Raw genomic sequence first — 15,565 nt, forward strand, 5'->3', positions numbered from 1 at the left:
CAATGCAATACACAGCACACAGTTACATATAAATTGAGGAATTATGACATTTTTTAAGTTAGTATTTATTAAAATAAATAAGATAAGATTTTATCAAAATAATTTATTTATAAAGTTTAAGATAAATTATTTAAAGAAAATAATAGATAAATTTATCTTAAAAATTTAAGATAATACATTATATAATTATTTTTAAAAAATTTAATAAACACAATAAAAAATATTTTTATCTGAGATATTTTACATATTTTACTCTTTTTAATCTATATTTTAGTTTACCAAGGTTAGCTTAAAAAGTATACACTGCTTTATTGTCTGCGCCCCTTTCTTTTTATGTTTTATATGCCATTGCCTCTACACATGCTGAAATTTATTTGGGATATTGATAGTATCAAAATACAAGGATATAATTCACTAGTATTTATATTAAAATATGCCATAATTATAAAATCACTTTCCCTTCTCGAAGACCCATAAATAGACACGCCCACGAGACAGCCTTTGAAAATTCCAGTAAGGACAAGGAACCTCTCTGTGCAAGGGACAAGGGATGGTTGAGTGGACTTCCAAATCCAAGAACGCGGAATCCATACGAGTAAAGCAAATTGGGTGTGTTTGGAATTGTTTCCCCCCCCCCCCCCCCCCTTCGTTTTCTGGGTTTTGTTCTTCCCTTAAATGGGAAACCCTAATCTTCTTCTAGTGTGTAACTTGGTGGATCTCCACCTTTAAAAAAGAAGAGCACCAACTCAGTACCAAATCAAATCCATTCAACAGTCTGCTTTGCCTGCCATTTCATCTACCTTACTGTTCCAGCAAACCGTTGGAAGAATGAAGAGGCCTCGACACTCTTCCATTCATCATAAGCAAAGTCTTGTGGTACCCATCTCGCTTGCTACTTTCCTTCTTTTATCCTTTTTCGGCTACGAACTCAAGTAATCAAAAAAACACAATATATTACGCTCTAAGTTAATAAGGGCTAATATAACTTGTAATTCAAAACTATATTAAGAGATATTTATTTAGGTAGTATTTGTTAACGAATATATAAATAAAAAATATAAGATATAGAGATTAATCTACACTTTTATTACCTAATGTATACTATTATTAGTCAAATAATTAGTTATTCTACACATGACTTAAGAGTTGAAACTTTAAATTCGTATCTCCTCCTCCTCCTCCTCCTTTCTCTTTGATGGGTTTTTCAAAATTATTGATCTTTAGAACAGATTTGACACTTGATAGAGAGGAATATGATGCCTTGGCCGTGTTGTACTCCACCGAGTGTCCGCGTACACGAGTCATTAGGCAAGGTTTGAATTCACGCCAACGCCGTGCCGTAATGGGCACAACCAGCTATGGATTGGCCTATATATATATACAACCTTACCTTTCAAATGGGCTCCCAATCCCATCCTGGTTTTGGTCTCTTACTTTGTCAACTCAGCACTGTTCATGCTTGCCTAATAATGGCACCAAGTTTACGTGGTCCGTCTCATCATTAGCCCCTATTCTTTTCTGTCTGCAAGCAACATCAGTGCCTCCTTACATCACCCAAATGATATTGTCTTTGACCCCTTCAAAAATAGAAATAATTCCACCTTTTAATTAGTAACTATAATTTCACTAGTTTGTTCCTTGATGTAAATTTTGTACAGTGGCACGTAATTAATGTACAAGAATTATAAGCCCAATGGTTGCAACTGTAGCAAATAACTTGGGATGCAATTAATGTTTAATTTAAGAATTAAATTACTCTCTCGAAGAGTACTTTGGAAATGTGAGAATCAATGGCCCGAGGGGTACAGTGGGCTGTGTAGTAGAAAGCCTTGGCTACTGTGAGAAACGTTTGCTTGATCCAACCGTCCACACCGTCCGATGACGGGCAGATCACCATCTGCACCAGTTCCTGCATGTCCGATTCGATCTGCATGATTGGGTCGCATTTATCCTTATCGTGCACCTGATCACATCAATAAAAATAAATTATTAAAAATAACTAAAATAAATTAAAATTAGGGTGGAATAATAATAATAAATATGAAGTGCACCTGGTTGGGGAGTTGGCCTTGTTGAAGACGACGAAGGCGGTAACAGACTCCATTGGTGAGGTCGGAGAGCCGCTGGCACTGCGCACAAGACAACGCCTGCGATACCTCCTCAGGCTCCCACCGGCCGCCGCACAAAGTTATCGTGCGCACTAGGAGCTCTGCCTCCCTTCTCCCGCTCACCATCCACGTCTCCCACTTTAATAACACACAAATTATATTTAATTAACATTATCAAAATCACCTTAATATTTGGTTTAGGGGTTGAAATGATCCCCTTCATTTATATATATATATATATATATATTAAATCTGCAGAGTGATCATTTCGACCGCTCGGTCTCTACGTTGCCGCATATTCTCAAGACTAATTAAATATTATCGTTGTTGAATTGTTTTGTACGGATGAGAAACGGCGGTGGGAATTTAATTAGCACTCACAGCGTGGCGGAGGCGGCGGCGGATGTCTCTAGCGTGCGCCACCGGAGCGTCCAATGAGATCTGGTTTAGGGTTCCGAGCAGTGCGCCGACCAGCCCCAGTTGTTGGCCTGCTGCTACTGCTGCTCCTGCAATTTTCTGGCGTCTGCATGCATGCACAGTGCCAAGCACAGGCTATCAATTATTTACTCTGATCGGAAATGATAAGATATCGGATTTGTGGGGGTGACGTGAGTTTAATTATTAAAAAAGTATTTATAATAATAATATTGCAACTAAACGATGAAATAACATTTTGGAATTCCGACAATCACATGTATGTTGCAAAAGATAACAGCTTTCCGTGTCTTTACGGCTATCTCCAACCCAATAGTCTATGTTGTAAAGAAACGGAATCGAAAAACGTTTTCAATAAGAAATGAAAAAATAGAAATAAATATTTTTTTTAAAAAATTAAACACAAATAGGATTTGAAATGAGAATAGGAAACATTCAGAAATATTTAAAAAATGAGAAAATAGCTCTTATAAAGTGTTCATGTGCAACATAACCAATAGCGAGTCGTCAATTGTCAATTTTCCTCTCTAATGCTGCTAGCCATTGCTAAATTCATTTGCTAAAAATTTAACGAAACCCAATCCCCTCACCAAATTTGGCAAGTGATTTTGACCAAGCCACCATTGTCATTCCTCGCCATCTCAACAGATTCGGGTGACAACCACCAAATCTGGCGACAATGAGTAGAAGGAACGTCGATGTCTTCTTGGGCGAGGAGTAGATATTGAGAAATGGGTTTAAAATTTTGGGTTTATGTTTTAAATTTTTTTGTATTGAACGAGTGATAATGTGTATTTAGTTATTGATTTGTGTATTTAATTATTAATTTTGTGTATGTATATATCTGATTATTTTGTATTTTTAATTATTAATTTTGTGTATATATGTATCTGATTATTTTATGTATTTAATTATTAATTTATATATTTAATTATCAATTTTGTGTATGTGTAGTTAATTATTGATTTTGTTAAATAATTGTATTTAAAAATATTAATAAATTGATTTAAAACTATATTAAATATTATTAAAATTTAATACTGTAATATATATTATTAAATTATAAAATAACTAATAAACTTTTATAATAGTTAAAATTATAGTTAAGGTAAAATAAATAGAATTGAGGTTTATTAATAAATAAATAAAATAAGGAGTGAAATAGAAAAGAAAATAAGAAATAAATATAATTTTAATAAAATGAAATAAAAATAAAAATAAATTATTTATAACATAATAAAAAATAGAGTAAGAAGCTGCCATAGGGAGGCTGAAAGGGTTCCAATTTCATTTTTGTTTCTGATGAATGAACTAATGGTGATGACGTAACGCTTACACATATAATTGGTGGTGCAATGCATGCATCTTCAACCCACCCGTGGGAGGGTATATATATTATTATCATATATATATATATATATATTACGTCATGCATGAGTTTAGGCACGAACATTGAGGTGGGTACATAATAATTAATACCTAAAAGAATGATTGGCATTTGGCAAACAGAAAAGTCGAAGATGATAAAAGGTGATGAATAATTTAAGGTCCATAATATATAGTTTTCTTTTTCTTTTTTTAAAAAAATAAAAATAAATAGGACTATAATAACTATAACGAAAACTAATGGAGGATTAGTTGGAATTTACCCTTAAAATAAAATAAAAAGTAAAAACCATGGTTAAAGTGGTATATATATATATACCTGCCAATGCCATTAATAATGGTTACGCGTGGAAGGTGATGATGACGATCAACCTCACTTGTGAACTGACGAAGGAAGCTGCTTCTCGTCCGCTCGTAACTGGAGCTTCCTTCTTCCCCAAAATAACACCCGATTGCCTCCACTAACGCCGTCGTTTTGGCCCATGCAAGTCGCTCCTTTGACCTCTCTGGCTCAAATATAGAAGCCGCCGCCAAGTAATAAGCCAAAAGCAGTCTTCTTCGGCTCAACCCACATTCGCCAGCAACATTCCATTCTTTATACCACCTGCTCTATACATACAGATGTATTACATTTATACAATACAAAATACCCTTCATATTTTATTCAAAATTATCTTTTTAACGTACTTCTGCATGCTGTCCCATTCAAGCTGATGCATCGCCTGGCAATTATCGTAATCCAATTTCGCAAGCTCCAGATAGGCGTCGTTGTTAACGTACGACATCCTGCCATGCCATGCCATGCCATGCCATGAATACAATCAAATTCGTTTTGGAGAATTAATTAGCCGATTCATTTAAGCCACTGCAGGCTGACTATTCACCTTCCTAAAATGTTCAAATTCAGTGAATTTATGTAACATTATTATCATTATTATGTATATCCTAGCTATATGAAACAACAGTTGTGTCATTTTCTTCTTTGCAAACTTCAAGACCATTTTTATTGGCATGTCAGCCTTATAATAATATATATACTGCCTCTCGCCTTTGTGCAGTCTTGAGGTTCATGCATATCGTCATTAATTAACAGTTCGATCGATGTTGCAAATAGTAAAGTGATGAGAAGTAGAAGGTAACTAATTACCTGTACAAGGTTTTCCCGATCCAGACGTCATTTTCGCCGCCGTATTGCTCCAAATAGAACCGTGTCTCCATACGAGGCAAGCTGGCATACCATGGCACTTGGAGCGCATACTCCACCTGTGCTTCATCCATCATTAATCCTCTACCATTTCATTACATATCCCTTCCCCAAACCATATTCCCACGCATATTTTTGGTTCAAAATTCACACCAAATCAAGTAAATAACCAAATATAGTGTAGTCCATTCATTATATATGCTTGAAATGTTATTTGCGTTGGATAACAGTGAAGGTAAGGAGTCACACTCACCCTAAGCCACCCATGGGATTTCACGCTCCCCTACTTGTCCGCATAAAAAAAAAAATGATATTATATTTTTGATTTAACATATAGTGTAAAAATTATATATTGTTATCCTTTAATGGTGGAATGATCCAACATAAGATATGGTGATAGGGAACAGGATGAAAGATAAGACAAGGACTACTGCAAGTTGGGTCCTATTCATGGATGTTTGGACTTGCTTAAGTCCATTACACCCACGAAGCTCACTCCACTTAATTTTTGGAGTATACCAAATTAATGCTTACTACTGCTTTTATTGGCTGACCCGCCTATCGTCTCTATCAGTAACTCAAATTTGACTAATTTATTAATTTCTTTTTAATTTTTGAAATATAAAAAAGCTAGGTTTTTTTTTGGACAAATAGCCACACACAAAAAAAAAAAAAAACTCAAACCTTTTGGTGAATTTGTAAAATTATCTCAACCTTTCAATGTTGATAATTATATCCCAATTAACTAAATTGAGTATAATTTTATTAAATATCTAAAATTAATTTAGGAGTTATGTGTCATTGTTGATATAATACATCACTTATCGTAAAAAAAATATATGGGTGATATCTATATGTATAATTTTATTATTTTAAATATGTAAATCCTATATATATAAAATATATATTGTTTTATGATAAGCGGCGTGTTTGGTCAGCAATAACACACACTTCTCAAATTAATTTTAAGTGTTTGATAAAATTAAACTCAGTATAATTACTAAAATTCAAACCTTTTGAATAAATTTGCCAAAAGGTTTGGATTCTTTTGCTATTTGTCTTTTTTTTTTAGTAGAATAGACATCAGTAGCGTTAAACTAATTAAAACCCAGTAAAGGAACAGACCGTCGAGGATTAGTACAAGCGAAAACGGCAACATAATTATCAAAAAGAAATTCACATGATTACTAGAAGCCAAACGGGTGAAAACTGTATAATGCACCCTTCGACGCCAACCATATATATGCAGCCACCACACACATCGCAAGATGTGCTTTCTTACCCTTTGTGGGGTCGGATTAGTTGAACTAATTGATTCTTAATGATGCTCTCACACTCTGAAAAAGCTCGTTTTTTCAACTGGGTTGCTAGCTAAAGTCTAACCCAAGTGTGATTACTGGTCTTTAATTAAATTCACTAATTCAAATGATCGAATTAATTAATTAATTTAATATCTAATCGAGCTCCATATATATATATATATATACGTACCTCGCCAGGTAGGTCCTTGGTTATTATCCATTTATCTAGAATCTCGCGGCTAGCTTGTTTGTTTCTCAGGAATTTGCATGAAAATTTCTTGGCATCCTCCAGAATCTTCTCTCCTGGGAATACAACTTGTGAAGCTCTATAGAGATTGAACATCCCAGTCACTGCCTGCGTCGACTGCCCCGCGAAGCAGAAGAACTCTCCGCCCTTCTCAAAATTCCGAAACACATCTGTATAATATATATAACTTATATAATTAATAATTAATATCACATTAAAGGCATCAAAATGAAATTAAAGAGCAGAAGCAGCTTAATTAATTAATTACCTGCAGAAACATGGTGGCCGTGTAATCTCAAAAGCCGAAAACCCATGGCCGTGTCGTCGATATCATGAACCAGAGAATTCCTTGCCCAGCAGATCCCTTCTTCCGTCCAGTATCTGATGAAGTTTCTCGTTTTTTTACAAGATGGATAGAACTGTTATTTTCAGTGATATATATATATATACATATGCATGTAATTAATTAAAATTAATTAATAATACCTGTGGACATAATCAAGAAGTTTTTTAACCTGGGGCTGGAAAAACCGCGAAATTCCAAGGCGCTCGAGGCGATCGACGGCCCAAATGCGCTCGAAGAGGTCGACCGGGTACACATTGGGAGCTGAAACAATCACTATTCTAATTAATGATAAAGATGACATTTGAAAGAAAAAGCATATATATATATATACATATTTTATTTTTTTGGAAAAAGCAAAAGGCAAAGTATATTACAGATATACAAGGAAGGGAAAAGAAAAGAAGAGCTTTAGACCTGCGCCATTGAAGTAGTCGACAATCTTGCTTAGATAAGTGAAGCAATTGTGGTCTTTAGTGTGGATGAGGGCAAACGCAGTGGAAGAGGGGGAGAACAAGAAAGACCCATCTGGGCTCTGCAGCTTGAGAAGCTTTTCCCATTCCAGGCCTGCCATTCCCTCCAAGCTATGGAGTAGCGTTGTGGGCACTGTCTGCATTATGTCCTTGGGGATTCTGCGCATCATAATTACACGTCATGGCATATGGAAAAAGCTATGAGTATGATTGATTTGGCACCTGCAACATAATGTTCTTTTCTTTTCTTTTCTTATTTGAATGAATTCATGAAAGATAAGGTCCCTTTAGCTTCAGTTATCCTCTACCTAGCTAGCATGATGGAAAAGTGGCTAACATCATCATTATTATCATATATGAAGTGTGTATATACACACATACAACTTTCATATATATATATATAATTATAATCGATCATATTAAACTAGCTACGACTACGTACGACCTTGTGAGTTTTAGATTTTTTCTGGCGTAGATCTCTTGCAACACTGGAGAATCCTCTGGAACTTCAATTCCCAGCTTTCTAGCCATTTCAATCAGCGAAGGAAAAGCCACTTCGAAGCCAATGGGCATGTGCTCGGCGGTCTCATCTTCAAGTTTACATATATTCTCTTTGAGAAATAACACTCCTGAAACAATAGATTACTTGCTAATTAACTAACAGCGAGCCGCCATGAAGACTACCATATTGTCTATATATATATATGTAACCTTTCTGGGATTTGCGTGGATGAACGTTCCATGATCTTAAGGCGATCACGCAGGCCAAGGTGTTGAGGATCCGATCGTGGGCTTGGAATATGAACGGGTCGCCCCATGACCCATCGGGCATCTGATTATTTGCAATCCATTGAAGGCTGGCGGGGAACTGAGGGCCGCCACCGCCATTGATGTCTTCAACTAAGGCAACCCAAGCAGTGTCATAAGCCGATGCGCTTATCTCTCCGTCTTCCATGGAATCCAACGTTGATTTCACAGAACCGACAAGTTCCTTAATTCTCTTCGACGCCGACACCTTCACATATGCATTATATATCTATATTAAGCAAAAGCAAAGAGAAATAAAGTTGGATTTTGAAGGTTTCAAATTAATGATATTAACTACCTGATGATCGTCAAGAGGTGATTCTACATCGTCCTCCAAAATCGGGTTCCAGTTTATCACTGGCAGATCATTTTGGATAACATCTCTGCGCTCTGCAACAGACATATATATGACATATTTCGTCACCTTTTAATCCTGTATTAAAAGAATCATCCAAAAAACAAAATACACATATATATATATAAATGTACTTTCTGTACTAGGTCTGTACACAGCTTTGCATTGCAGACGTACGCCCAGATTAGACTGTTCATGTTTGGGCCCGAACCAAAAAATGCCTGCCAGAAAATTGATCTTAGCGACTAATAGTACTTCTTCAGTTCTTTTCTTGCTAACCAATTCAATTGTAAATGTTTTAAATTATATATTATTTTCTTCTAATTACGAGCAATTAAATGATAATGCCGTGCTTTAATGAGAGAATTACTAATGTGCCATCGAGAAAGTTATTCGTGGAAGGATAAAAAGCTAATTATTACGCCATTTCCAGGAAACAAAGCTGTTTTTTCAGGAAGGAAGGGGCAAGGCGTGCACGGACTGAAATAAAGCAATATATTCTTCTAACCGTCTGAAATATATAACCGACAAAATAGATACAGAAGATCAAAACGGGGCGTGGCTTCATCATTCCGTGATCTTATACTGATATTCTCCAGATTTTTCTTTGCTTATTCAGAGAAAGCAAACCAAATCTGCAAGAAAGAATACAAGCAACCCAAACATGCGGCTACTTTCTGCGTTTCCGGCAGTGAAAAACAACATTGTTGAAACAAAGCCACGGTTAATCAATCTCTTAATCTCTTTCATTTCCATTGATTCTTCAAAATGTGAAAAAAAGAAAAACAAGAACTTACATGTCCAAGAAGAAAAGTAGAACCCAATATAATTAACATACCCAAGAAAGTTTTTGAATGTTTGGCGGCAGACGATAGAGTAGTACGGTCGCCGGGGAATCCGACCGGAAGGAGATAAGCAGCCTGAGAAGGCATCTTTGTGCACGCAGTCTTCTTTGTTGTTGGGTGCCTTTGCGGCTTCCGTTTCTTCTTTCAATATCCTTTCGCTGGAGAGGAGGAGCCGCTTTAAAGGAGCGAGATGGAGAGGAAGAAGACACAAACCAATTCCCAGGAGATTCCGGCTAATGTTCCATGGGATCCTCCAAAAATATGAAAGTGAGGAAACTCCCTGTTTGTTCTCCTATTTGCTTTCGCACGCATTTTGCAATTTTCCAGGGAATTAATTAAACTTTTTCCCCTTTAATTTAGTGAGAAAATATCACCAAATTAAACTCTCTCTCTCTCTCTCTCTCTCTCTATATGTGTGTGTGTGTGTGTATTTTTAACCTTCCCTTTCAATTTAGTGAGAAATTAATTATTGGATTGGAGCTCTTTTGATTTGATTTAACCGATTAAGTAATTAACAAGTAATTTAATTTGCGTCTCAAACAGCACCAAACATGTCACTAAAAGCGGGTAGATATTCATATGCATGCATTTGTTGAAAAGCTTACATATTCACTGGATTCAGTATTTCCTATCACACAAAATAGAAATTCTTACCAAAAAAGTTGATAGATTTGTAAGAGATGTGTACCCTTTAAATTGAGAGACTACTTCCTAAGTTTGGTTCTCATTATTGATCACTTGTTTGTTATAATTGATTTTGCTGTCATGGGTTGACATTTATTTATTTATTCTTAAAATGAATATTGTTCCTAATAGGCATTTGGGATGTTCAGCTCCGTTACAGCTTTAGGCAAGCATTTGGATGTCTAATTTATGGTTTTTTTGGGGGTATCATACAAATACTTTATTATTTATAATCTTTTTATATTTGTTATTATTTATTTAAATTACTCGTGTAACGTTTATATATATTTATTGTATGCATATAACGTAATAGAGCCATAATATATACAACATAAAATAGTACAAAATTAACTCCTTTTATGGTATTAAAGTTATATCTTTAATTATAGAAAAATTAACTCAAAATAGTTCTTATACTACTAGCATAAATATTTTTAATAAGTATTAAATGTTGAAATTAATTTAATTTTAATCAAAAAAGTAACGCAAAAAATTAATCTGTGGGCTGTAGGCTGCACTTTTTTAGGAGAAAAGGCTTCTGTCCAAAGACCAATGTCACTATTTTATACAAAAGTTTGATATGATTTATGTAATATATATATATTAATTGTTTTGCTGAGTTGGGGCATTTAAATGCCCACTTTGTTACCCGTTTAAAAATCCAAATTAATAATCCTATATACCATTAAGACAGTCGTTCTAGTGGTTAACTATAGGTGGTAATTTCTTAAAATTAGTGTTTAAATTTTATTATTATATATTTTTGGTAAGTTGATGATATTTTTAACATATGATTTATGAATTTAGCAGATTAATGAGTTATGACGTTATTAAGACCATCTTAATATACTCTAAAATAATAAATAATCAGATATTCAGACAGATTTCTTGTGATATAGGCAAACATACCCCGTGGGGGCACATCTATATATCGACCTTGAATCACAATCTAAACAAATTAATTTCTTTATTTATCAATGAAAAAAAATCAAATAATCCCATTATTTTGATTGCAATATTAGCTAGGTTTAAGAAGATATATAATATGGTAATTAAATTAAATTAAATTAATAATTGTAATCCTTTATTTAATTCGTATTTATCTTATACTATATTGATTAAGAATAGGTAGTCCATGCAGTAGGCTAACTAGTAGCCTTGTGTTTCAATCAATTCATCACAATTTTGGCAACGCAAACTAATTTTTATACAATCTAGTAGGTGACGCTTGACCTAACTAATCTCCATTCGAAACTCCAGCCCGTGACAGATGACTTGACTTCAGTAACATTACCTACTCCATACGATAATTTTGTGATAATTATGATTTTAAATCTTAATTTATCTGCAATTGAATTTCTTAATTTGACCATAATTAGGATTTTAAATTTTGTTGTGATTATAATATTGTCAATTTTAATTTTGAGTGAAATTTATCTTATATAGAGGAATATTCTCATGAATATTAGGATATGATTTTTTATGTATATCTATAGATGATTTTAAGTCTATAAATAGGTGACCATGTCATTGGAATTTGTGTGATAATATCACTTTTGTTAAAACAATATTTGCTTACTGATATTTTGTTCTTTCTACTAGTGATTTTTTTCGATTTGGATTTTTTACATAAAATTTTGTCTTTATGTGTATAATTGATTATTTGATTGTGATTTGTATTCGATCTAATTTCGTAATAAATTAATATAAGAGTCATTGGGTCAAACCATTAATATTTGATAGATCTCAGCTAGTGGATCTATTGGGCTGGGTTTTCCTCTTTTGTGGAGATGATCCATTATTTTAAAGTCCATATATATGAGTTTAGGGTTTATAACTGGAAAACTAGGGTTTTTTTTGTCTTAAAAATATTAAGTATAAAAAGGAAGTTGCAACCATATAAGAAGAAAAATGAGAGAAGAAAGTACAGAAAATTGAGAAAACACAGGCTAGTCCACTTTTAATCAAGAAGTTGTTTGGGGTTCGATCTATGGTCAAATTTGGTTGAAATTTAGTCAGTGTGTTCACGATGTAGGAATGCAAGACTCTACAATCCGAACGGCGGATATTAGTTCTAGTCTATTATAAAGTTCAAGCAATGCATGAATTTTGTTGGTATTTGTTAAGGAGATTGATTTTTCGTGATTTTGTTAGAAAAAGAATTATGAATAATTCTATATGTAGATTTAAAGTCAAGGTGGGAATTTATGATAATTATGAATCAAAATCCTAATTCATCAGTGATTGTATTTCTTAATTTGACTGTAATTTGGATTTCAAATTTAATTGTGATGATGATGTTATCAAATTCAATTTTGAATGAGATTTATCTTATTTGGAGGAATATCTTCATAAATCTTCACTACAAGATTTTCAAATTTTAGTGACGGAATATTTTTGTCGCTAAATCCAAAAATTCGTCGTTAAATCAATTTAGAGATGGATTAGCGACAGATTTTTTCCGTCGCTAAAACAATCGTCGTTATATTTTTTTGCGACAGATCCGTAGCCAATTTAGTGACAGATCAGCGACAGAAAATTTTTTATCGCTAAATGTATCTTTTTTAAAATTTAGCGATGGAAATTTTCGTTGCTATTTTTTTAAAAAAAAATTAAAAAATTAAAATTTATTTTACCAATGAAATATTCTGTTGCTATTTTAATTTTTTTTATAAAATATATTTTTTATTTTTAAAATATAAAATTAAAAATTAAAAAAATGTTAGCGATGATATATATTTCGTCGCTAAAGCATATAAAAAAATAAAAAAATAATAATAATTAAAAAATAAAAAAATATTTACACTACAATCTGATAAACATAAAATTATTAAAAAAGAAGATAATTAATTAATACTTAAATATTTAAACTTTAAATATAATAAAAAACAGAATAAAATTAGAATCCTAACAAACATTTCTAATAATTTACTAGAAACAAATAAAATATATAAATAAATAAAATAACACACACAAAAAAAAAGAAAGAAGCATAAAAAATATATGAACAGCAAACAACATAATAAATAATTTTTTAATAAAATAACATAAACAAAAACATATAAAAGAAATAAAAGAACATTTCTTTCACTGGAAAACATGTAAAAGAAAATAAATAATTTCTTTCTTTTTTGCTTGGAAAGAAAGAAAAATAAAAAAAATAAAATAGAAAAAAATAAATTAATACTTAAAACACTTCAAATTTATTTAAATTTAACATGAGTTGCAAACAAATTCTAAAAATAAAAAGTAAAATAAATATTCAAAAAATAAAAAGTAATAATTTAACCTTGGCAAGGGACTGTAAGCGAGAGACGCAGGCTAGTGCGAGGGGTAGGGAGCGAGGTCAACAAAGCGAGCTGCGAGCGAGAAACGAGAGCAAGCAGTGAGAGGCAAGAGAGAAGTAGCAAGCGAGAGCGGGGGGCGAGGGCGAGGGCGAGGGAGAGATGAGAGGGCGAGAAGCCAGAGAGAGCCAGAAAGGGTTAGAGATTTGGGGGAAAGAGGACTTAGGATTTTTTTGGAAAAAAAAAGGGAAGGGGGGATTTAGTTAAGAAAGAGGTGGGGAGTTTCCCGCCTCTTGGATTTATTTTTTTTAAATATTTATTAATTAAATAAAAAATAATATAATTTATAAAAATAATAGAAATGATTATTTAATTGATAAAAATAATATAATTTAAATAAAATCTTATTGTAATTATCTAAAAATTTAATTATATTAGAAATCTAATAATTATAATAAATTAATTTAATATATTGAATTATTTATTAATAGTTTATTATCTTAAAAAATTATTTTTTTCTATAAATAAAAATTATACTAAACGAATTTCAAATTATTGAATTTCATCTATGATTTAGAGACAAAATTAAAGAGCACAAATAATAAAGAGATATATTTATTTTTTTCTTGGTCAACATTAATGTTTTATACATAACATTTAAACTTTAAAAATAAAAATTAATTCATGTAGTTTTTTTTATAGTATAACTATTAAGAGGGAAAATCATTCCATATCTTCGTTCGGAAATTATTCCGAACTTATCTTGATATTCTGTTATCCTGATCAGCACATTTCACTTTTCTAGTTATTTATTATGAATGACTTAATTGTATATTTAATTGTGTTACAATATCTATATATTAGATAGTGACATATGATATTGTTTCATTTTTATTATTTAAAATTAAAATTAATTTAAATAATAAAAAAATTAAAGTTAGTGATGGATCGTCCAAATTCGTCGCTTTAATTTTTAATTTTTTATTTAATTAATTTATAAATATTTAAATTTTATAAAAAATTAAATATACATTTAAACATGAGATGAATATAAAAAAATTAATTTATAAAATTTAAATAAATATATTAATATTAAAAATTTGCTAAATTCTAACTATATCAATTAATATATTTTATGTGCATAAAATAAAAAATATATTAAATGTATAATAATTAATTATTTGTAATATTTATTAAATGTGTACAAAATGTAAACAAACACTACATTTGAAAAAAAAATAAAAAGTTTAAAAATTATAATATTATTGAAATTTTCTTTATTTTACTACAAGAAAAACGGGATTTAGCGACGGACATTTTCGTCGCTATTTTGCGATGGAATTGCGATGGATTACAAAAAAGAAAAATTTAGAGAATTAGCAACAGATTTTAGCAATGGAAAAAAATTTCGTCGCTAAAAAATAAAAATGATTTTGTTGTAACAATATTTGTTAAGTAATATTTTGTTCTTTTTATATGTAATTTTTTTTATTTAAATTTTTCATAGAAAGTTTTGTATTCGTGTGTGTGATACATGATTTAGTTGTGGTTAATATTCTATCTAATTTCATAACAAATTTAATTACAAAAATGGTTCACAACGTAGGAGAGATTCTAAATAAATTAATGTTATGTAAGCTTGGCCATATTAATTTAAATAATTTAGCACCCCATGTGTGGTCGGGTGGCAACACATATACATATGTAGCAAGTTGAAGGCTAGTTTTAAGTACTCGGAAGAGACTTTTTTGTCCGACTGCCCTCAAAAGGAAAGCATAAATTGTGGGAATCAAACAAAAGACCAACGCAAACCTTACGCGGCGGCATCTTACAAAAGAATAACTTTTTAGGTTTGTTTCGATTAATTATAATTTTATTTTTAGTTTTTTTGTTTTGTTTTAGAATGTTATAAATTAAAAAAGAAATTTAAAACAATATAACAAAACTAAATTCACGTGACACGAAAGGTTTAGAGTTTGTTTAGTTGTAAAGAATGTTTTATATTTTTTATTTTCATTTTTTATCTCTATTTCTATGTTTTTAGTTCTAAAATAAAAAAAATTTATATCTATCAAATAATTAAGAGCCGTGAC

The 15,565-nt window shown here is 31.8% G+C and overlaps 1 protein-coding gene across 1 annotated transcript in view; it reads right to left on the bottom strand.

Moving 5' to 3' along the window:
• Window positions 1–1,606: 1,606 nt before the first annotated feature.
• LOC127786787 (ent-copalyl diphosphate synthase 1) overlaps window positions 1,607–15,565 on the bottom strand; it is a 32,250-nt gene continuing 18,291 nt past the window's right edge. Inside the window, exons 5-16 of the mRNA XM_052314444.1 lie at window positions 8,209–8,512; window positions 7,943–8,126; window positions 7,442–7,656; window positions 7,168–7,288; window positions 6,950–7,062; window positions 6,625–6,851; window positions 5,077–5,192; window positions 4,617–4,715; window positions 4,249–4,533; window positions 2,490–2,631; window positions 2,052–2,246; window positions 1,607–1,963 (exon numbers count right to left, since the gene is read on the bottom strand). Coding sequence (XP_052170404.1) covers window positions 1,748–1,963; window positions 2,052–2,246; window positions 2,490–2,631; window positions 4,249–4,533; window positions 4,617–4,715; window positions 5,077–5,192; window positions 6,625–6,851; window positions 6,950–7,062; window positions 7,168–7,288; window positions 7,442–7,656; window positions 7,943–8,126; window positions 8,209–8,512 — 2,217 coding nt within the window. The 3' untranslated portion in view covers window positions 1,607–1,747. The remainder of the gene's footprint in view (window positions 1,964–2,051; window positions 2,247–2,489; window positions 2,632–4,248; window positions 4,534–4,616; window positions 4,716–5,076; window positions 5,193–6,624; window positions 6,852–6,949; window positions 7,063–7,167; window positions 7,289–7,441; window positions 7,657–7,942; window positions 8,127–8,208; window positions 8,513–15,565) is intronic.

Source organism: Diospyros lotus, chromosome 12 (assembly GCF_014633365.1).
Source record: "Diospyros lotus cultivar Yz01 chromosome 12, ASM1463336v1, whole genome shotgun sequence".
NCBI classification, from domain to species: domain Eukaryota; kingdom Viridiplantae; phylum Streptophyta; class Magnoliopsida; order Ericales; family Ebenaceae; genus Diospyros; species Diospyros lotus.